The sequence below is a fragment of the Periplaneta americana genome, chromosome 3 (genome assembly GCF_040183065.1).
Source record: "Periplaneta americana isolate PAMFEO1 chromosome 3, P.americana_PAMFEO1_priV1, whole genome shotgun sequence".
Classification (NCBI taxonomy): Eukaryota; Metazoa; Arthropoda; class Insecta; order Blattodea; family Blattidae; genus Periplaneta; species Periplaneta americana.
In genome coordinates, this window is record NC_091119.1 from 163,123,127 (window position 1) to 163,146,395 (window position 23,269).

The following is a 23,269-nucleotide window of genomic DNA, read 5'->3' on the forward strand; positions in this document are numbered from 1 at the left end:
TTTGTATGTCTGTCTGTCTGTCTGTCTGTCTGTCTGGATGTTTGTTACCTTTTCACGCGTTAATGGCTGAACCGATTTATATGAAAATTGGAATATAAATTAAGTTCTTTGTAACTTAGAATTTAGGCTATATGGCATTCAAAATATTTTATTTAAAAGGGGGGGTTATAAGGGGGCTTGAATTAAATAAATCGAAATATCTCCCTTATTATTAATTTTCACGAAAAATATTACATAACAAAAGTTTCTTTAAAAATAATTTTCGATAAGTTTTATTCCATGCAAAATTTTGATAGGACTGATATTTAATGAGATAAATGAGTTTCAAAATTACAATAACAACGCCATCTTAAGGCGGTGTAATGAAATAAAAAAAAATGACTTTGTCCATAAGGGGCCTTGGACAACAACAATCGAAAGCTATGAAACATACGGTAGCCTACAGAGAATGTTTCTTTGTTTGTATGAAGTAATATCGGAAGCTAAATTAATCGATTTGTATAATTAATTATTAATTTACCATTGGAAAGTGTAGTTTCTCTAGATGGACATAATGATATAATGTTATTACAGTAACTTCTGAGTGAATCGAGGACAGGTAAGATTAAAATAGCTTCTTAGGCACAGAAAACTTGATAGGCATTCGTTTCCTGTATTTCCTAAAATAATTTTTATGACTAAATGAATGGTCTCTGGATCAAAATGATCGCATTTTAATTTTTTAATACAATTTAAATTAAGTAACATAATACACGATTTATCCTTCTATCAATCACGAATGTTCCCTGGATCAAATGTCCTATTTTAATTATGTAATTACTTTATATTTATTTCTAACGGGTGCAGCGGAGCGCACGGTTACGGCTAGTCATAATAATATAATAATAACACAAAGATAAAAATAATACGACTAGTAAGAGCAGTGATCGATAAGACTCTTCACTATGACTGCGTCCCGGTTTTGACTATATAGAGGAAGAGGGCAGAGGATGCGTAACTATTTTGTATACGAACGTACCTGTACCTGCGCTGTGACGTCACATATACTTCGAATCAGATAACCTCATTCCAGTTTATAAGTAGATGAATTACGAAGCTTAGTAATGAGTACTTTGAATATGATCACCAAAAAGAAGTGTTCTAAGTTTAAAAATGTCTTAGAATTTCATTAATATACATCTCAAATTCGACATTTTATTGCGAAAAAGTCCCAAGATCCCGCCTTGCCTAAAAAATTCACGTTTGGCTGGATTTTTTTCCGGCATCTGAGAACACTAACACTACTACGGCTGGCGGAAAATTAGCGAGTGCTAATTTCGTTCCTTGCATAAGCTTACATCAATGCCTTGGCTGTCTGTAGGTACGGAATAACAACGTTTAAGTACACAATCGGTCCTGTTAGAGCGCTTATTGAGGTCATGTTGCACAAGTTGATTGTTTTGTTATAACATTTGCTAATGAAGCGATAATGGTTTGAATACAAGTTTAATTTCCCTTCCATACATCACAGCAGAGATATCCAACAAGAGGCCCGCAGGTCGACTGCGGCTCCTCTGTGATCATTTTAAGGCCCGCAGACGCTCATAATCTCCGACATAAGTGCCATATGACCGGCCAGTTGAATGCAAGTGTTAGAAACGGATTCAATATCTATCTGTCAATGTCATGACTGTTTTGAGTTTCTTTTGAAATATATTCAAAATGCTGTTGTTTAAAATTGTGTAAAGTTAATTTATGTCCTCAAAAACAAATTAAGAATTTGTCGTGTCATGCGATATGTAGCTAAATTTTCAATGAGCTCTTTAATGCAATGGAATGAAAAAATTTTCTTCTTGTCCACTAGTGTCTACCAGAAAACAAGTTTCCTTATAAATTCTTCAATTTTATCTCTGGCTGTTATGTTAACATCTTGGCTTCGCAAACTACTATTTCAAGTGTTCTAAGTATTTGAAAAAATACATCAGCAAGGAAGGACAGTCTAAGAAGCCAAAAAGTATTGAAATAGTATATTACGATACAAGGTTGGAAAGTGCTTTTTACAAAATCGAGCAGAGCGAGTTTTTCAATTTCTGACATTTTATACTGTACTTCACAAACGTGTATTGTACAACACTTTTCGCACGTTCACATTTTTTAAATAGCAAATACAATATATTTGCATTGAAAATTTAGAGCAATAGCCTATTATTCCAAAGCCTTCGCAAAACTGCACTGTAATGGTAACTAAGTAACAATAAGTGCACTGTAATGGGTCTATTTCAGTACAGTTTTATGTTATGAAGAACGGTTTCCCTAGCAACAAGTTTTTGTGTGAGAATTCTAACTTTCAAGATCGAACAACAATAGCTGTAAATACAGCAAAAAAAAAATACGACGTACAAAAAATAGGTTTGCAATATTGCAATTTCTCGTCTTGCAGTTATCGACACATTAGAAATTGGGTGGTGTCTACTGGTTTTCAGTAAAATTGTTGTTGTTCACGATCTTACAGGCATTTGTGTTTTTCAAATGGAATTAATTACTGGTATGGTAATTGAGGAGGGGGTCACAAATAAATGTCCCACCCAAAAGTGAGTCGCACCTTCAAAAAGTTTGGGAACCATTGTTCTAGTGTTTGTCTGTTACGTTGCCCTACAACACCTGTACTGACAGGACATAATCAAACCCATTAGACCTATGTTTTCTTTATTAGGACTTTTTGCCATGCTTTATTATCCTCTACTCACCCTGCTGTTTGTTCCTGTAATAGTGAAACACACTGTATAACAGTGAGTCTATTTTATATTAATTGTGTTTTCGATTATAATTCTAGTATGAATATTTTACACATTTAGAACACATAATAAAGTACTGAATTTCCGATTCTTATAGTAGTTTCATAAACACATTTGCATCGCTCTTTGTTATATATATTAATTTTAAACTGTAACAGCCAATTACATTTCCAGGTGCGTGTAGCTCTGATTTTTTTAAATAAGCTTTTAGTCTTTACGGATCTTTTTAATCGCTAAATCCATCAGTCTCTTCTACATGGATTCTAATGATGTCACGGTGTGTTCCAATAAATTAACGATGACTATTGTTAGGCCTATTAGTAACGACATGGAGTAACTGAAAGAGGATTTATATTTTAATTAACAAATGGATTAAATATCATTCATTGGTACTGAATCAGTCTATACAGTGAGGAAATTACGGACATGAGGAAATTTAGAAATGATCAAAATTACGTCGATTGTCCAGGTTGACGAAGTAAAGTCCACACCTGTGCAATAACGGTTAGCGCGTCTGGCCGCGAAACCAGGTGGCCCGGGTTCGATTCCCGGTCGGGGCAAGTTACCTGGTTGAGGTTTTTTCCGGGATTTTTCCTCAACCCAGTATGGGCAAATGCTGGGTAACTATCGGTGCTGGACTCCGGACTTATTTCACCGACATTATCACCTTCATCTCATTCAGACGCTAAATAACCTAAGATGTTGGTAAAGCGTCGTAAAATAACCTACTACAATAAAAAAAATTGGCGAAGTAAACCTCATGTTGTGTAATTTATACACATTATGATCATTTCAGATTTTAAATTCCATTGTTATTACTACTGACTTCAAATGTTTGTTTCAAATGATAATACTCATAGTTAATATTGTGATTTTGTCACACAATTATCTCGTTATAATTAGGGTTCTCCATTTGTATTTCTCACCTTTTCATTAATAAATATATTAATACATTGTCTTTTCTTCCACAAGTAGGATTTTTATCCCGACGAACTTTATGAAAATTTTCACAAGAATAAATTCTTATTATAGACAACACCATGTTGAAAACACAATCCGTCACACTCGGTCACTAAGTTACGGTGCAGTCAATCATAAAACATTCCATATACTCGTACATTCCACCTGAACCATCATTCTTAGAATCCGATGCTTCCGATGAGCATCCATGAATTTCATCGACGTTTTTTACTGTAATAACGGTTCCAATGAGTTCTGATGACTTAAACTTTACGGAAGTATAATGACATCAATAAATTAATCGATTACTTAAGAAACATGCCATTTTCATGTACTTATATGGAAAAAAATATATTGCGTAAAGCTGCAGTGACATATTGAATAGCTGTTGCAGTACATGTTATTCTATGTGGTTTGTCACAACAGACGGCAGAGATTATTGATCGTTCATATTGGGTGGTATGCATGAAATTGTAGTATTACCTTTTGCTTTAATTATAGAATGTACTTGGAGCAGAAGTATACAATATACTTTGTTTTGTATTCATAAACCTGATATTACTATTACAACGAAACATGTACAGTAGTGACAAAAAAACCGGACCGACCCTTGTAGCTGATTTCAGAGCCTTGTTCACTCCAGAGAACGATAGACTGATAACTGAAACTTTCGTAGTTCGAATCCTGCCTAGGAAGGAAACTTTTTTTGTTCTTTATTCAAATTTATTCCTAATACTTTTCGATTGCAGCGATATTTTACTACTTAATTAACTTATTATTCCCAGAACATGAATTTTACCCGTAATCGAAAAGTATTGGGAATACATTTGAAAAAGGAACAAAATAAAGTTTCCTTCCCAAACAGGATTCGAACCACGAAAGTCTTAGTTACCAGTCTATCGTGCTCTGGAGTGAACAAGGCCTTGAAATCAGCTACAAGGGTCGGTCCGGTTTTTTTTTGCCACTACTGTACTATTCGGAGGCAGTATGAACTATCAAGAATAATCGACTATATTGAAAATCGATGGTATTTCGGGTCTACCCACGAAGGCTCTCTAATTTTCACGTTTTATGTATAAGATAAATTCCTTGGTGGGAAAATTATCTTTTTAATTCAGTTAACTTAACGATAAAATGGACCATTACGACGGAATTGAAAGTGTAGATAAGGGAAAAAGAAAAAAAATTGCTGTTTATGAGTCTAACCAAAGAATACCCATCATTAAACACATCTCCAACGTCTGCTGAAAGAAGTAATAAAGAAAACGCTATCCAGTAAATGAAATTTGATGTTGAATTTTACAGCGAGAAAAATTATGAGAAGAAATTTATAAAATGAAATAGTAAGAAAAATCAAGTAAAGTCAAATTAGATATAAATCAGACGGGAAACCGAAAAATCAAACTGTTGTCTCAGAAGAAAAAAAAAACTTGAACTATAGAGGACAACATAATTTGAATCCCTGCTGATATACCATCTTAGCTAACCTCACTTCTCCTTTAGATGAAGGAAAGTGTATCCAATTATTTATTTGCCTTCCATACTATCGGCACTTACCGTCACCTCCCGACGTAGTCAAGGTCGGCCTTTGCGAGCCACGGTAGCTGATAACGGGTGTGTAGTGCGAAGTGCAAACCGTATCATTGGACCTATTTTTTAAGTTAATGATAATTCAGAACGTTATATAGGCTAAATGAAATATTAAATGCATTTATTTAGATTTGGCTTAAAAAAAGTTAATTGATTTTTTATACAGAATAATGCGACTTTGCATACATCTGAATATTCTATACGAGTATTACGCGAAGTGATTGACGATAGAATAATAATTAGCAAGGACTTAAGGCTGGTCCACAATAAACCGGGAACGAAAACCATAACAAGAACGGGAAGCGGAGGACGTGAAGGTAAAGATTTTTGATTCACAATAAATCGAGAACGGAACGGCTATGCATATCGATATGTATATCAGTAACAATATGTAAAGTCGATATTACTCATCCTGATGTTATTTGTGTACTTATACTCGTACTTAATCGATGGCATTCTCTCAAGAGTACAAGCCAACTAACACAAACACAGGTTAACCAACTTCAAACAAGAAAGAAGAAGAATTTGGGTATCATATGAAATTGTAAGGTGAAAACGTTCACAACAAATGTATGTAATGTAAAATATGTTGTAGATTACATTAAATTATAAGTCATATGACTGAATTATAAGGTTTTTAATAATAATATTAGAATTGACTTATCTGACCCTTCAAAATGAATTTTATAAATTTCAATCACACTAAAATTTACAAATGATATCTGAATTTGAAAACTAAATTGCATAACGCTATAGCTAACATTTATTTCAATCGGAAATGCTCAGAAAATAATGTGGCACCCAAATAATAATAATAATAATAATAATAATAATAATAATAATAATAATAATAATAATAATAATAATAATGATTTATTTAACCTGGCAGAGTTAAGGCCATACGGCCTTCTCTAACACTCAACCAGGAGTAAAGACTGCGTTACAAAAACACTACAAATTAACAAATTACACTACAATTTTACACACAAAACTGAATAAGATAATAATAATAATAAAAAATAAACAACAAATAAGAAGAAATCAGACATAATATATAACATACAGAAAGAAAGAAAAAAGCATAATAATATGTGAACAGCAGGTCAAAATAAATGAGGCATACAAAAAGAGACAATTATTCATAATAATAATAATAATAATAATAATAATAATAATAATAATAAAGAGGAATAGTAATAATGATAATAATAATAATAATAATAATACTAATAGTAGTAATAAAATAGTGCAGTACAAAGTATACAGTGAATACAATATTTCTAAGTACACACAATAAGGAAAATTAAGATTATATATAGCTCAACTTATCACATTAGAGATATAACATTATCGGAAAATATGAAAACTCGCATAGTATACACTTTGTAATTATGTATATTTGCTCATGTAACCTTTTGCATATATATATATATATATATATATATATATATATATATATATATATATATATAGAGAGAGAGAGAGAGAGAGAGAGAGAGAGAGAGAGAATCACTTAGAACATTTATGCAATTTTTCATATGATATCCAAATTAGTCCACACCTGTGGAGTAACGGTTAGCGAGTCTGGCCGCGAAACCAGGTGGTCCGGGTTCGATTTCCGGTCGGGGCAAGTTACCTGGTTGAGGTTTTTCTGGGTTTCCCTCAACCCAATATGAGAAATGCTGGGTAACTTTCGGTGCTGGACCCCGGACTCATTTCACCGGCATTATCACCTTCATCTCATTCAGACGCTAGATGTTGATAAAGCGTCGTAAAATAACCAACTAAAAAATATATCCAAATTATTCTTTTTTGTCTGAAGACACGAAAGCGTTTACAACAAATGTATATAATGTAAACTGTATTGTAGATTACATTAAATGATGTCATATGATTGAATTATAAGATTTTTAGTAATAATATATGGAAAGTGATTCTACTGAATTTCTGCGTCAGTTACAAGCAATGAATGGACAAAATATTATGTCACGGCCTCCTTGCTACAAAATATACGACGACCAAATATACGATGTGACAAAAGAATGAAGCTAGTAGGGTGTGATCGGAAACGAGAACAACAAAGTTAAAACTTGGCCAACTCTCCGTTCCCGTTCCCCGGCTCCGGCAAACTTCTCGTTAATTGTAAATCCACACATTTAAATACATTTATTATTATTTTTTTTTTAATTTCCTTTCTCATTCTAGTTGTCGTTTACCGTTCCCGGTTTATTGTGAACCAACCTTTATGGCCACATAGACTCCCGGACCCTATGCCTTATGTACTTGTGGGCTATTCTTAAACAATTCACGTAATCTTGAGAATTTAAAGGAAGATATTCGTCAAGCAATTTTTGCAAAACAGCAAAATGAACTTCATGCAGTCCCTCGAAAATTTCTCAACAGGACTGATGCATGTTTAAGAGCACAGGATGAACACTTCGAAGGTCTGATATAATGAGGCGTACTATGTGACTATTTGTAATAAATAAGGATGTGACTTTGAGGTTATCATTTTACCTCCATGTTATTGTTTATTTTACCATGGTTTCGTTGAATATTTCGTGGAAACATGAAGGTTTGGGTTGATGTTTCTTAAAAATATCAATTATATCAATTAGGATACGGCACACAAAATTAATATTATGTACAACAACATCTAGAAATCCAATCACTAATTTTAATTGTTACAAATTTCCTGATGTTTTAAATACAGTAGAACCTCGATTATCCGTCACCCTATTAACCGATTGATGGATTATCCGACTGACTTTCTCTCTCGCTCCTTTTTTATGTAGAAAAAATATGAAGTACTGTATGCACATTATATTAGTACGCATTTTATCTACAGAGTGTTTTCTTTACAAACCTTTACCCTTATACAGTATGGTCTACTCTTAAAGGGGCTGTACTGTATAACTTCTATGTATAATGTTTTCTACAGATGTCAAAAGAAAACTTGTTGTGCTACGAAAAAAGTACAAGTGATTGAATGGTTTGGAAAAAGAGAAACTGTGGTTCATCTCGCATCAGAATACGAAATAGGAATTACAACTGTGCACGATTTAATAAAAAAAAATATAAAGTGTATGAATTATGTAAATCTACAACATGAGACCTGTAGGCCTACTATTCCTATCTTTTCACAGACAGCCGTCATAAGGAGTTTTGTCGTTGAAAATCAGACTTAAATTAGTGAACGTCTGATCTGTTATCTAGAATGTTAAAACAGAAGACCACGGAGGAAATTACGAAACTGTATTAATCTATGCATTTAATTTATGAAAACCTTATATGGTACGGATTATCCGATTTTTTCGATTAACCGTTCACTCCACCCCCTTCATTACCACGGATAATAGAGGTTCTGCTGTAATATGAACAATAAATTACGTAAATAAAAATGTCTTGAAAACTAGGCCTACTTCCAATCATTGCTTAACATCAATTTACACATTAGAAAAAGTATTGAAAAAGTACTCTGACAAACCAGAAACCAGGGCGAGTTCAATCTGATCCCAAACAGCATATCTTACACTGGTTCACAGCACTTCACTATCCTGCTCTTGATATAAAGACTGAGAATAGTTTCAACATTTTAACATGACAAACAAACTTGTCGATCAGATAAAGTATCGTTATGCGTGGAAAATCACTATCAGTGTTTGAGATAGAAAACTGCAGCACTCGAAGACATGTTGAAACAAAACAGCTGTGATTCTCGTCTGATTCAAAGATCTTGTAAATTATAACTATACCTTGACCAAAACTACTTCCGACTTGACAGTTTACAGAGAAGGGGGAGCAGTGTTGTCATGTTGCCCATCTTTCGTGTAAGCGAGCGCGCTGCCGATAGACTGCAGTAATGAACGGCTGACATGAACACATTCATTTCTAACCAATTTGTTGAACACTAGGCATTAAAATTGATGTACATTATTACTTTTATTAGTCTATTATTATTATTATTATTATTATTATTATTATTAGTAGTAGTAGTAGTAGTAGTAGTATTAGTAGTAGTAGTAGTAGTAGTAGTAGTAGTAGTAGTAGTAGTAGTAGTAGTAGTAGTAGTGGTGGTGGTATTCTTCAATGTAATACCGTTAGAAAAGCGTCGAAAGGATTGTAAACTGTAAAAACAGGTTTAAATTTAATACGAAGCCTTTACATTTATGAGTGTCGGTATTCTTCAATGTAATGTTGTTAGAAAGACGTTGAAAAAATAGTAAACTAAAAAATATTTATGATTAAAATCTCCACGGCCTTTTTCTTTTCCAATATCGATAACAGTGCTCTTATTAATTTTAACACAAGCAGCAGTTCTAATTACGACTTGCGCCAAAGGTAAAAGAGGCTTGACTCTTTAACGAGGCACCTTGTACAATATTCTTTGTTCTCCGCCTGCCTTTCCTTCCTTCCGACATTGCACAAGTCACCTGTTTAGAAACTCTCGCAGAAACTAGAAAACACACACTCCACCAATGACAAAGAAGATAATACGTGTAATATAATTTAAACACAATAATTATCGATACACTAAAACAATAATACAACTAAATAATATTTTTAATTCACACAAAGCACGCGTTAACCAGCCAACTCAGTCATTCCGGGCACTGCATTCACCGCTAGGCCGTGGTCATGGATAACCATGCCGTGGTATTCACGTGCAGCTTGTAAACATAGACACGGCAACACTGTCCCGTTACCATGGTTACGCGTCTTTCGTGATTGGTTGATTTGAATGGTTGCCATGGTAACATGCTAAAGGCGCCATTTGTCGGGTCGGAAGTTGTTTTGGACAGACCATAGTATGCAATCTCCTCAGTCTCTGCAGAGGTGTTGCAGGATCGTTGTTTACAGCTTTAGAAGGCAGCCAAAATAATAATTTTTATTTTATTTGAAATGATTGTCTGTTTTCGCTACTATTTCGTAAAACCATGTTTTCATTAACTAATTTCGCAGCTATAAGATTGTTGCGTTGAAATCGTGAGATTTTGCGATATTTTGCAGTTAAATATCATTCATTTTCCATATTAACTTAGTGATATTTGTGTTTTTTCTTGCGATTATAATTAAGTTTTCAAATATTTTGCGTATTTTGTTAATACCAAAAAAAAAGAACGTCACTCCTACTAAGAGTCCACACCTGTGGAGTAACGGTCAGCGCGTCTGGCCGCGAAACCAGGTTGCCCGGGTTCAAATCCCGGTCGGGGCAAGTTACCTGGTTGAGGTTTTTTCCGGGGTTTTCCCTCAACCCAATACGAACAAATGCTGGGTAACTTTCAGTGCTGGACCCCGGACTCATTTCACCGGCATTATCACCTTCATTTCATTCAGACGCTAAATAACCTAGATGTTGATACAGCGTCGTAAAATAACCCAATAACCTTCACTCCTACTAAGAAGTAATTAAAGTAGGTAAGTACCTAATAATACAAATTACTTACTTCACACAAGTCCGCCATCGATCCCTATCCTGTGCAAGATTAATCAGCTCTATATCATCATATCCCACCTCCCTCAAATCCATTTTAATATTATCCTCCCATCTACGTCTCGGCCTCCCCAAAGATCTTTTTCTCTCCGGTCTCCCAACTAACACTCCATATGCATTTCTGGATTCGCCCATACGTGATACATGCCCTGCCCATCTCAAACGTCTGAATTTAATGTTCCTAATTATGTCAGGTGAAGAATACAATGCGTGCAGTTCTGTTTAATCTAACTTCCTCCATTCTCCTGTAACTTCATCCCTCTTAGTCCCAAATATTTTCCTAAGCACCTTATTCTCGAACACCCTTAATCTCTGTTCCACTCTCAAAGTGAGAGTCCAAGTTTCACAACCATACAGAACAACTGGTAATATATCTTTTATAAATTCTAACTTTAATATTACAAATTATTAAAAAAAAACACCCGAACGGCGGAGCGCTTTGCCGACGGACAGTAAGATACTGCCGGATCGACCTGACTGGTGGACAGTCCAATTTTGGAACCAGAATACCATATTTAGGAATATGTTAACATTATCTGTAAAATACTAAATAAAAGAAATTCGTATTCTGCAGATAACCGCACAAATCATCAATTGCAATGATGATGTTTAATACACAAATAGCGCCCAACCTGACTTATGGGGTGGAAATAATTTCGGAAAGCTGACACTGAAGGAGTCACAAGAAATAAAAATTCTATAGGTTAGATTACTGAAAGCAGTTTCGTGTTAGTGTACACTCCTTGAAGATAGCCTACGAATTAGCGATAATAAATTTCCTCACAGAAGAAATAAGATTACAGGTTTCATTGATTCCCGCTAGAAGCTTTGGACAATTACCAGATGAAAGAATAGGGAAGAAAGAAGATAAATGGCAGGAATTCATGTAACAAACCGCACATTAGAAGGCAGCTTCAAAGTTATATACATATATACAGGATGATTCACGAGGTGTTAAGGCTGGTTCACAATAAACCGGGAACGGAAACGACAACGAGAACGAGAACGGAAATAATATTAAAATAAACGTTTTTAAATGTGAACATTCACAGTAGTTAATTATTTAATACATTCATTTTAACAATATTTCCGTTCTCGTTATCGTTTCCGTTCCCGGTTTATTGTGAACTAGCCTTTACCGCCACTCACGGAGCTTATTTCCGAAGACATTTTGAGCAAAAGATGTCATATGTATCCTAATCTGAATATTTTCAGAGTTACACTAATTTGAAATTGTTAGTAAAATACCTTTGTGCGAGATCGTGCGTATTTGCTTGTTTTCCGCACAGAACCAATACGCGGTAAGTATGAAATACCACATTCAGTATTCCCAACGTAACACACATAACAATTTCCCTCTTCTTACCGCTTAAGAGACATATTCATTTTACTGTTTTAGGCTTTTAACATATGATTTTTAGAGACGTTTAACATAGTAATAATTATAAATTGGAAATTTACGACTGCAATTTCACCTAAATTGCACTGTTAATTACTGTTTTTAAATATTTGCAAAAATTAAGTAAACTCTACTATTCCACTAAAGTTATTGCATTCCTGATGAAAGTAACATTAAGGAAGCCGTGAAAAAATCAACAACATTCCAGATGCCGATGTTATTACTGAAATATGTTATATAAATAATATTGTTAAAATATTAAAATGAAAAATAAATCATTACATAACCTTACCGTTTGATTTAAGTTCGCATTTATAGACTGGGGGGAAAAAAGACAGACTTATATCACGGCCTGCTGGAGTATAGTAAACACAGAAAACATTTTACAGCAACAATGTGGAAGAAAGATATTTTGGTGTTCCGAAGTTGGCGTCATTAAACAGAAACCAACATGAAGATTTCATTGCAACTAATTAGAAATTCGTCTTTTAGGTATGTAATAAACGATCTTCGCACAAAATAATGTACGATACACGAGCGGTATGTTTGTTTTCATGTTCTCGGAAATTAAAAAAGTTCAACTACGTTTCGCTTTTTCAGTCTTTTCCTCGACCATGAAAACGTCAACATACCGCTCTTGTAACGTATATTACTATTTTCTTTAGTTTTAAGGATAAAAGAATATTACAGATATAGAATGAACTATTCAGAAGTATCATTTATTTAATTGGTTAGTATTCTGAAACTACAAATGTGTTGTAATTCCATAGTTGCTTCGTACAACATTTTTTTTTTCAAATTTTTAACCTTAAAATTACAGTTTTCTTACGCACTTATCACAATTGTTACAAATCACGCCACTCTTGTAAATTCTTTAAGGCTGTTTGTACATTAGGATGCAAAGTTGAACTGTAAAGAATCGAGTTCCTACAAGTCGTATGATTTGTAACAACTGTGATAAGTGCGTAACAACCCAGATCATATTATGTAGATTGCTCATTCCTATGTTAAAATCGGTTGCACTTTGAAGAGAACAACCGCCATGATCGCCACCCGTCCGCCGTAAACGAACACGAAATGGCAGTACAATCGCTAATGCAATTCAAATGGGAGTTATGACATGACTCCTTATGTAATAACTAGATGGCAGAATAGTAAACCCGACAAAAGTTGTTACCGGAAAAGCCTATAACGCCAAGCATTCTGGGTATATTATGATCTAGGATAACAATAATGTAATTTTTAGTTAAAAATTGAAAAAAAAAATCTGTGCAAAGCAACTAAAGAATTATAGTCGTGTCGCTGTTATTTCCGGCGTGACTCCTCCTCCTCTTTGCTTACGTCTTAGGAAGTGAAGGCTCTATAAAGTCTAGGTATGTAGTATCGATCGCCATTTTTGTTCTTTCGTTTCCGAGCTACCAGACGAGGAATCTATTTTCCGCACCGTTAAACATTATCATATAGTAGCTCCTATGATAATAAATGAAATGCAATTAATTGAGCGGCAAGTAACGTCCTCGTTTGCTTTCTGCGAACGCCAACGAAAGAACGAAAATGGCGGGCGATTATATTAAGTATCTATCGAACCTTAATAAGTGCATAACGTCATTAGCAGCGAATGACAAGACGCACACGTTAAATGTAGCCGACCTGCAACGTGATTAGCTGCCGGAAATAAGAGGGACGGGAATAACATATTTTTAGCTTCAGATTACTACATCACATATTCATTATATATGAGGTCTCGCCTACCTCATTGAATATTATACGACTACTATGAAGTAGCCAATGTGTATTGTCACCATTTAATACGAGAAAAATTCGTTCCGGCACCGGGAATCGAACCCGGGACCTCTCAGTTCTACGCGCTGAGTGCTCTTTCCAACTGAGCTGTGCCGGGACACGATCCACGGTGCCGGCCAAACTCCTCTTGTATTAACTGTTAGCAGTTGTCACAAAATGATGTTGAATATGGCCATAAAGTCATTTAAATATGTGCTCCTGCACGTATGACTTAAACTGTCTAAAGTGCAGGTAGTAAGGCCGTAAAACATTACGAGAGGAGTTCGGCCAGCACCGTGGATCGTGTCCCGGCATAGCTCAGTTGGAAAGAGCACTCAGCGCGTAGAGCTGAGAGGTCCAGGGTTCGATTCCCGGTGCCGGAACGAATTTTTCTCGAATTTAATGGTGATAATTCAGATTACTAGCCAATTAAAGATATGATACTTCTGATTCTCTAGTTGTAATATTCTTTCACCCTTAAAACTAAAGAAAAAAGGTATTCCAATAAAAATCTCAAATTAGTGTAACTGAAAATATTGAGATTAGGACACATGTTTATGTAACATATTTTGCTTAGAATTTCTTTGGAAATAAGCTCCGTAAGTGGCGATAAATTCTCGTGAATCACTCTGTATTTACTGTACTTGTTCTTTTTTTTTTTTATATATATTGTTATTTATTTAGTTCTTATTTTTCATCTAGACAATTTTTTTCTCATATTTCGGTGTCTTTCTTTTCTTCTTCAGCCTGTCAAGAATGATCTGAAATGATTTCATGTTGCTCTAACCGGTTTCTTTGCTCTCACCCTTTCTTTTCGGACTTCTCAACCTGACAGACTGACGATCTGCAGACACGGCGGACTTCTGTCTAAACACTACAGAACAACTCAAGGAACAAGCGTTCAGACCGTGTTGTCTGGGGTAGCAAAAAATCCCTCTTGTAGAAATACACTATATCGTGCCTGAAAGACATGAACTGATTTTAAAGTCAAACGAACCAAAATTGTAGGCTTATTTTCCTTTCCTTTCATGCTGACACGGAGACATTCTTTGCACGTATAGGAAGCCACAGAAGTAAGAAAGTATAGTATTTTCTAAATTCAATTATTGAAGTCACTGATAAATTATAGGTATGCTTTAAAAATCGACACTATGTCTGTTAATTGTTTTTGCTTATTTAATTTTCTTTCAAAATTTCGTAATCTCTAAGTGCTTTAAAATATTTAATGAAATTTACATATTACATTGCATGAATACAATTCTACTAAATGTTTAAGAACACCCCCTCAAAATGATGTTTCACTCCTATCATATTTATGTGAAATAACCTAATGTTTACGCAGGGATCAATGCCTGTGAAAAATGAAGTTTTATACTGCAAACCGAATAGTATTTAAAATTACTTTGTGTCACTGGAACTGGTCGCCATATGTTTGCTTTCATAATGACTTTAATTAGCTCTTCCTCGTCTATCCGTCGCTTTTTTGCTAATGGAATTCCCATTTCCTGCTTTACTTTTTCTCCTCTACTGACTAGGTTTGGTTTGTTTGGACAACTCCATTACGAGTTTCAGAAAGTTTACTGAAAAGTCAAAATCTGAACTATTTCTCAACCTGACATATTAGACCAGCATCGGTCTTTAAACTTCAATGCTTAAAGAACCAAATTAAAACGAACCGGCATGTCCATCACTATGAAGTACTTTAACGTGTTATTTTTGTAATCCATTAAAAATTAATTAATTATTCTGTAGGGCCAAAACATTAATCTTTACGTAGAACCTTGTAATCCACTTTGCTGAAGAAAGTGACAATGAAGACATATCTGCGTACTACGATCTCTTGAGACATCTCCTCGAATTATTAGAGAAGGAAAGAAACAGAATATGGATGAGTTAGTATTTTAAATTAAGTTCTGCAGCAAGCGTTTTCAATTACGCAGAGTCAGGTCCGTTGGGTACATTATAATAATTCTCACATATGTACAGTATTGGATTCCTTTACATTTCATATATATGGTGAAACGTAAATAATGTCATTAATTTCAGAGGTTATTCTTTGAGATATTTCAAACAAAAAAGTTTAATACAATTTTGCTCGTTTTTGCTTCCTTTTCGAGATAAAAATTGTACATCTTGATTACACAACTTTTCACACTACATCACTTCGGAATAAAAAGCATATAGACCTATATCCTTTCACATGTTAATTAACTAGGTTACCTTGTTGAATAATTTCGTCCTGGGAGCCATCTTCAGAACTGGGTGGTCTTCGCGCCTTCTGATTCTGTTTCCTGTTGGGGTGCGTTTGTGTAGTGTAATGTGGAGTCAAATAGTGTGTGTGTTCTGAAACCGAGTTGAGGATTTGATACAGGTGTGTTTTTGTGTGTCTGTATATTTCGTATTGTTCTAATGTCTTTAGTTTCTGGCTTTTCGGGTGGAGATGTAGAATTTCCCTGTCTGTTAATATTAGAGGAGAAAAATTCGCTCCGGCGCCGGGGATCGAACCCGGGTCCTTAGTTCTATGTACCAAGCGCTCTCACCATTGAGCTACGCTGAAGTCCAATCCACAGGAACCGGGTTCGATCCCCGCCGCCGGAGCGAATTTTTCTCCTCTAATATTAATTGTTACCATAACAGATGTATTTTGTAGGACCAAAAAATAATAATTTTTACGTAGATTCCTTGTCTGTGTCTATGTTGCTGTAGGTGTGGTTGGCGTTTGTGTTGTGTTCTGCGATGTGGAAATGTTTTGTGATTTGGTTATGGCTATGATGTGTTCTTTGTAGGCCTAACGTGTTTGAAATGTTCTGTCTGTTTGTCCTATGTAGAAGTTGTTGCAGCTATTGCATGTGAGTTTGTGTACACCATACACAACAAAAATTGTTTTATATGAAGCATTTCATAGCCATTGATTTAATTCCCAATATGCTCAGTCAATTTAAGACAGCAGTGTATTATGATAATAAATGGTTGGAAGAATTTTAGTTTTTTTTTTCCCCTTAGATGTGCAGAAATTTGATCCGAATAAATTAAAATTTTTCGTTCTGCTCATCCCTCTTAACGTCATATATTTCCTAAACACCTTATCCTTGAACATCCTTAACATCTGTTAGTGTCAGTGGAGAACAGCACTCTCGTTTTCCGGAAACAACATTTTCCAAATCCGTTTTCCTCTTTATTCTGAAACTACTGAAAAGAATTGTATGATTTTTTTGTGGATGTTAACACATATATAATCTACAAAATTGACCATAATCATGTCCCCTCAGTTAAATATTTTACCTGGAAAAAAAAAAGTTATGGGCTACAATATCTTGAAAATCTGTTACATAATTTAAAATATAAATTAAAAATATTATCCGTTTAGTTAGAAACCTAATGTCAAACATTCTTTTACCTTTAAAACTGAAGAAAAAAGGTATTTTTAACAACTTCAAATTAGTGTAACTCTGAAAATATTTATGAATAGGACCCATGTTTATGTGACATTTTTTGGTCAAAATGCCTTCGGGATTGTATTCCGTAAGTGAATCATGTATATATTTTATATATCATATATATTTTATTTTATTTTATTTTAAATCCACCACCAACAGAAGCAGGCTTCCAATTACAGGTGGCTTACATAGATATATACACAAAATACATAATAAGAGAAAAAAGGTAAAGGTATCCCCGTAACATGCCATGAAAGCACTTGGGAGGCATCGAGGTAGAGCCCCATGCTTTCCATGACCTCGGCACTAGAATGAGGTGGTGTGGTCGGCACCACGCTCTGACCGCCTTTTACCACCGGGAAAGACCCGGTACTCAATTTTATAGGAGGCCGTTCTGAAAGTTTGGCAACGAGAAAAAACCCTCTCACTACCTGGGATCGAACCCCGGACCTTTCAGTCCGTAGCCAGCTGCTCTACCAACTGAGCTACCCGGCCGCCCATATATAAAAATATTCGTATGCACGAGTAACATCTGACACAAAGTGTCCTCCTTTTAAATGTCAGTGGTAACCCAACGCACTCCACGTCCGACTGAAGACCAACTCACAATGCAAAATAAGGCCGGTGTCCATTTAATGTAGTGATTCCGCTCGGTATTAATTAATGTATAACTTTATAAAGTAAGGCTAGACTGCGTCTCACTCTGTCCTTCGCTAGATGTCGACAAACTAAGACTTTGATGTGGTTCTTTTATGGCTTTAATATACTTAACCGCAGAGCGGTAGCAGCTGGCAGAGTTAGTTTCGCACTTTATGCGCCGCCACGTTAAGATTTAGTATTTCACTGCCTCCTTCACTGTATCGCTCGCAAGTACTGAGTGCTACATCTTAAAACGACATAAAACTCTATATTGTATTGCCACCCGCCCAATAGCGTTGCTGGAATCTCAGTGTCCGGAGCAATAAGATCAGTTTTCAAGTATAAAACTCAGCTCAACGATCTAATTTCTGCTACACAGATAGCAAAAAAATGGGCTACTGTATTTTTTATTTCTTGATTTATTAAACTAGACGTTATGACTTCAGTGGTTACGAAGAGTAAGTAAGGCTATCACGATCTTTTGCGTGTAGCTTTTCAAGTGGAAATAGTGCTTTGGTAAATATGAAAAGGAGAGAAGAAGTGAGAGGTTACGAGAAAATCAGAGAGGGGAGGAATATAGAGATGAGACTAGAAGACGAAAAGGAGTCTAATTTTAGGTCCATTATTGTTTCTAGTTTATGTAAATGATTTAGCCTCAACCATAAATAACTCATTTCAGGTAATCTTATTTGCAGATGAAACAAGTGTGATGATGATTGATGATGATATGATGATGATTAAAGCCCGGATTTCTAACCACAATCAAAAAATAAGCAAGCAAATAAGCACGAATAATGGTGAAAATAAGCACCAAAATAAGCAAAAATGAATACACGGAAACCGTAAAATAATCACGAAAAATGGTGAAAATAAGCTCCAAAATAAGCAAAAACGAATACACGGAAATATGATGATAAATTATTGTTTCGTAGAACTCTTACCTTATTGAAGGCTGTTGTAATGTACAGAGTGGAACATAAGGTAGTACATTAATTGTAGGATGTGATTCCTTAAAAACTAGCTAACGAAAAATTCTAATACCATTTTGTTCGTTTTTGCGAAGTTTCTGAAGAAATAATACTTTTATGCCGATATTTCGATAGCGAATTTTATGAATATTGTTTAAAATAAGGTTTAATTTCTTGTATAACAACGAAGAGAACGTTTATGTTCACGTTGCAGCATTATTTTAATTAGAAAATTCACAGATAACGAATTAATCGATTGAAGAAACATTGGAAACATTGATTGTCGAGTCACGTGAAGAAGGTCTAAAAATCCGGCATCGCTGTCGAGATGGCAGACGATTTGCGTAGTACTCGCAACTGATCAGCAGTTGTGATGTTTACATTGCATTAGTGTGCAGTTGGACGTACAGCGTATTTTAAACAGTATTCGTAAAATTCGCCATCGAAATGTCGGCATAAAAGTATTATTTCTTCAAAAACCTCTCAAAAACGAGCAAAATGATATTAGACTTTTTTGTTCGTTATGTTTTAAGGAATCACATCCTATAAGTAATGTACTACCTTAATAAGGTAACCTTATCTTCCACTCTGTATAAGGAAGGTCATCCTGAGATTTTCCTGTGTGAAGCTCCTGCGTCTGTCAGTGAAGAATGATTTGTAAAGTGAAAATGTTCTTTTACATCACAGGCGTATGTGAAAAGCGCCACAGTTCTTCTTCGGTGAATTCTTCTTCAATATCTCTTTCTTCACCAGAAAGCTTTTTAGAAATTTGACACAGTGTTTTGGCAGGGAATCCCAAAGGTTCTCTCTAAATTATAACTATGCAGTATTATTTCACAACATCCTGGGTCATACCCTAGCATTGCTTTCTTACGCATTCGACTGAAGTTAATTTTTTATTGGCCAATAAAAAAGGGGAATCAATGATAAATGACGGTTAGAAGTGAAATATGCACTTTTAAAATCACAGTTTTGGGTAAAATATGCTGTTTTAATTAAAAATCGTAAAATAAGTAAGCAAAACCGTTTTCCTGCGAAATAAGCATTTATAAGTACTAACAAACATAGTTAAAACTGCTTGTCTAGGTGTGTTTTACGGAGTATAACCTTTCTGTTTACCTTTAAAAGTGTGGAAAAGAATATGCATTTTGCTTATAAATCCGGGCTTTAATGATGATGATGATGATGATGATGATTCATCACTAATCAATACGAGTATTTCAAGATACAGACTCCCAAGGACGCCACAAGATAACAACTGGTTTACACTTGAACTAATCCTAACACGAAACTTAGTTTCGACTCTTAAGTAAAAGAACTACTAGCCCTTTCTTCAAGTAACGTTTTGTAACAGCGCTTAACCCTTCTCCGGGCAACCTACTTTTGTAACGTTGATGGGCAAGGAGGGTCCGTCGGAACCACATGCCATTTTAATACATTGACAGAAGAAAATCATTTTATTGTAAACAATATTCATCTTCTTTAATAATGATATTATTATAGTAACCAAATTACCCATGATAATATACATAAATGATATCATTTTAGTAGTTTTTTCATGCGATAAAAGAAACATGTTTAGTGTATGATCTATAATTTTGTTTTACTTTCGTCGTAAAACTCACACATATTTACACAAATTTTAGATTTTCTCATTTCTAGCACACACACTCCCACGTCATCACTCTCACACGCTCACACCCACACTCTCACACTCACACGTCATCACTCATCATTCTTACAGTTTTTACACACACGGGTCACTTCACTGTGCTCATTACACACAGATTGGCCACAATTGTCACAGCTTTGTTTTTGTTCGCGACTTTTTTCATACTGGTACATATGACACCTTTTAGTGCTCTTCTGTGGTTGAGGCACAGTTGATGGAGAGGCCTACTAGCTCTTGGCATGAAAGGAGTAGTGGTCATTACAGTTTTTTCTGAAGTCCTACTCTAGGTCTTCTTTCAATTTGAGGTTGGATGAGACTTTCAGCAAAAGCTACAAGGAACAACCTCCTATTGTTCTGTTTTCCAAGATTCCACGAAGAATGAAGGCTCATCCACACAACAAATACAGTAATTCCACATAGGCCTACACCTAAAATTCAGTCACTCTTTCTATTATAAACTACATCGTATTATGGCTAGCATAACTTCACACTGACTTATTTATATTTATTACTAGCCGTACCTGTGCGCTCCGCTGCACCCGTTAGAAATAAATATAAAGTAATTACATAATTAAAATAGGACGTTTGATCCAGGGAACATTCGTGTTTGATAGAAGGATAAATCGTTTAATATGTTACTTAATTTAAATTGCATCCAAATAATTAAAATGCGAACATTTTGGTCCAGAGACACTCATTTGGTGCAATGACAATTCCTTTAACCTGTTTCTTAATTTTTATTACATGCAACCATAGTTTAATGAAGATTGACATCATTTAGATTTAATGTGTATATTTTATTTTACTTGTTATAGGTTGCCATTGAATTATGGTAATAACTTAATTTTAACCCTTGTTTTCTATGTATTCAGTAAATGGCGCTTGGCCCACTATGGTTGTGAACCATTCAAATAACTTAAATTATATAATATAATATTACATATTATATTATATATTATATTATATTATATTACATTACATTACATTACATTATATTATATTATATTATATTATATTATATTATATTATATTATATTATGTTATATTATATTATATCATAAGTTACTGTAATAACATTATAGCATTATGTCCATCTAGAGAAACTACACTTTCCAATGGTGAAATAATAATTAATTATACAAATCGGTTAATTTAGCTTCCGATATTACTTCATACAAACACAGAAACATTCTCTGTAGGCTATCTTTCATAGCTTTCGATTGTTGCTGTCCAAGGCCTCTTATAGACGAAGTCATTTGTTTTTTAATTCATTACACGGCCTTAGATGGCAGTTATTTTAATTTTAAAACTCATTTATCTCATTAAATATCAGTCCTATCAAAATTTTTCAAGGAATAAAACTTATAGAAAATTATTTTTAAAGAAAACCTTTGTTATGTAACATTTTTCACAAAAATCAATAATAAGCGAGATATTTCGATTTATTAAATTCAAGCCCCTTATAACCCCCCCCCCCTTTTAAATAATGTATTTTGAATGCCATATAGCCTAAAATCTAAGTTACAACGAACTTAATTTATATTCCAATTTTCATCGAAATCCGTTCAGCCATTATCGCGTGAAAAGGTAACAAACATACAGACAGACAGACAGACATACAAACAAAAATTTCAAAAAAGCGATTTTCGGTGTCAGGGTGGTTAATTATATGTGTAGGACCAATTATTTTTGGAAAATTGAAAATTACCAGAAAAATTTCGGCTACAGATTTATTATTACTATAGATAATGTATAATTGGTCCATTTTTTTTAAATGTCATTGTTGTTGAGCTTCGGAAATAATTTTGCCAACATTGCATTGCCGTCAGATTATCACTGAATGGTTTGAAATAGTGAAACCTCGTTAGGAAGTGAGAAAAACCAATAAATTACTGTATACTATGGTCCAATAGACCCTGCATGCCTGGTTAACACTTTAAAGAAGTAAAAGTGTTCTAGAACATTTGTACAAAATATTACAATATTTTTCTTCTCCCTAAATATAAAAAACACAGAAATTAACAAAGTCATGAAATTTCAAGTAGGTAGAGATTATAGTTTTAATTTCATTCACAAAAATAGTAGTGCCAGGGCCCGACGGACCTTGGTTGCCCGGAGAAGGGTCGTCTTCTTAAGAATCGTGTGCCGATACGCTACACTGGCTCCAACCTGCACAGATACTACCCCTTCCCACTGGCTAAAACATCAGTGATCGAACAGTATAATATGGTTTTATGAACTATCACTGAACGCAGGATATCAAATTCTGTACATATACCGGTGCATTAAGTTGTAAGAATTTGAACCTCTGACAGTACACTTCCCCTTTAAGCTCTGCATCTGAAAGATGGAAATAGTATGGCAAGTAAAATCGAATTCGTACTGTAATGGGATATAAACCCGATCCAAACTGCCACTTCTTGGACTGGAGCGGCTTGTGATTGATTTTATCACCGTCTGTCCGTCACTGCGCGTCGTAAAATTCGATGGAGAAGACAGCAGCGAGCTGTGAAGACCCACTGGCTGTTGACCGATACACAATCTTGTATCCGCC

The 23,269-nt window shown here is 34.7% G+C and overlaps 1 protein-coding gene across 3 annotated transcripts in view; it reads right to left on the bottom strand.

Annotated features, from left to right (window-relative positions):
* Positions 1 to 23,269, bottom strand: part of LOC138696796 (uncharacterized) — a 420,480-nt gene that overhangs the window by 176,863 nt on the left and 220,348 nt on the right. For 2 of the 3 annotated variants that reach the window (XM_069822204.1, XM_069822203.1), the window contains exon 1: positions 8,812 to 8,909. The exons of the other annotated variant lie outside the window; for it this stretch is intronic. In XM_069822204.1, the coding sequence (XP_069678305.1) occupies positions 8,812 to 8,850 (39 nt within the window). In that variant the 5' untranslated portion in view covers positions 8,851 to 8,909. Of the gene's footprint in view, positions 1 to 8,811; positions 8,910 to 23,269 lie in introns of those variants that run through there. 3 annotated transcript variants of the gene reach the window in all.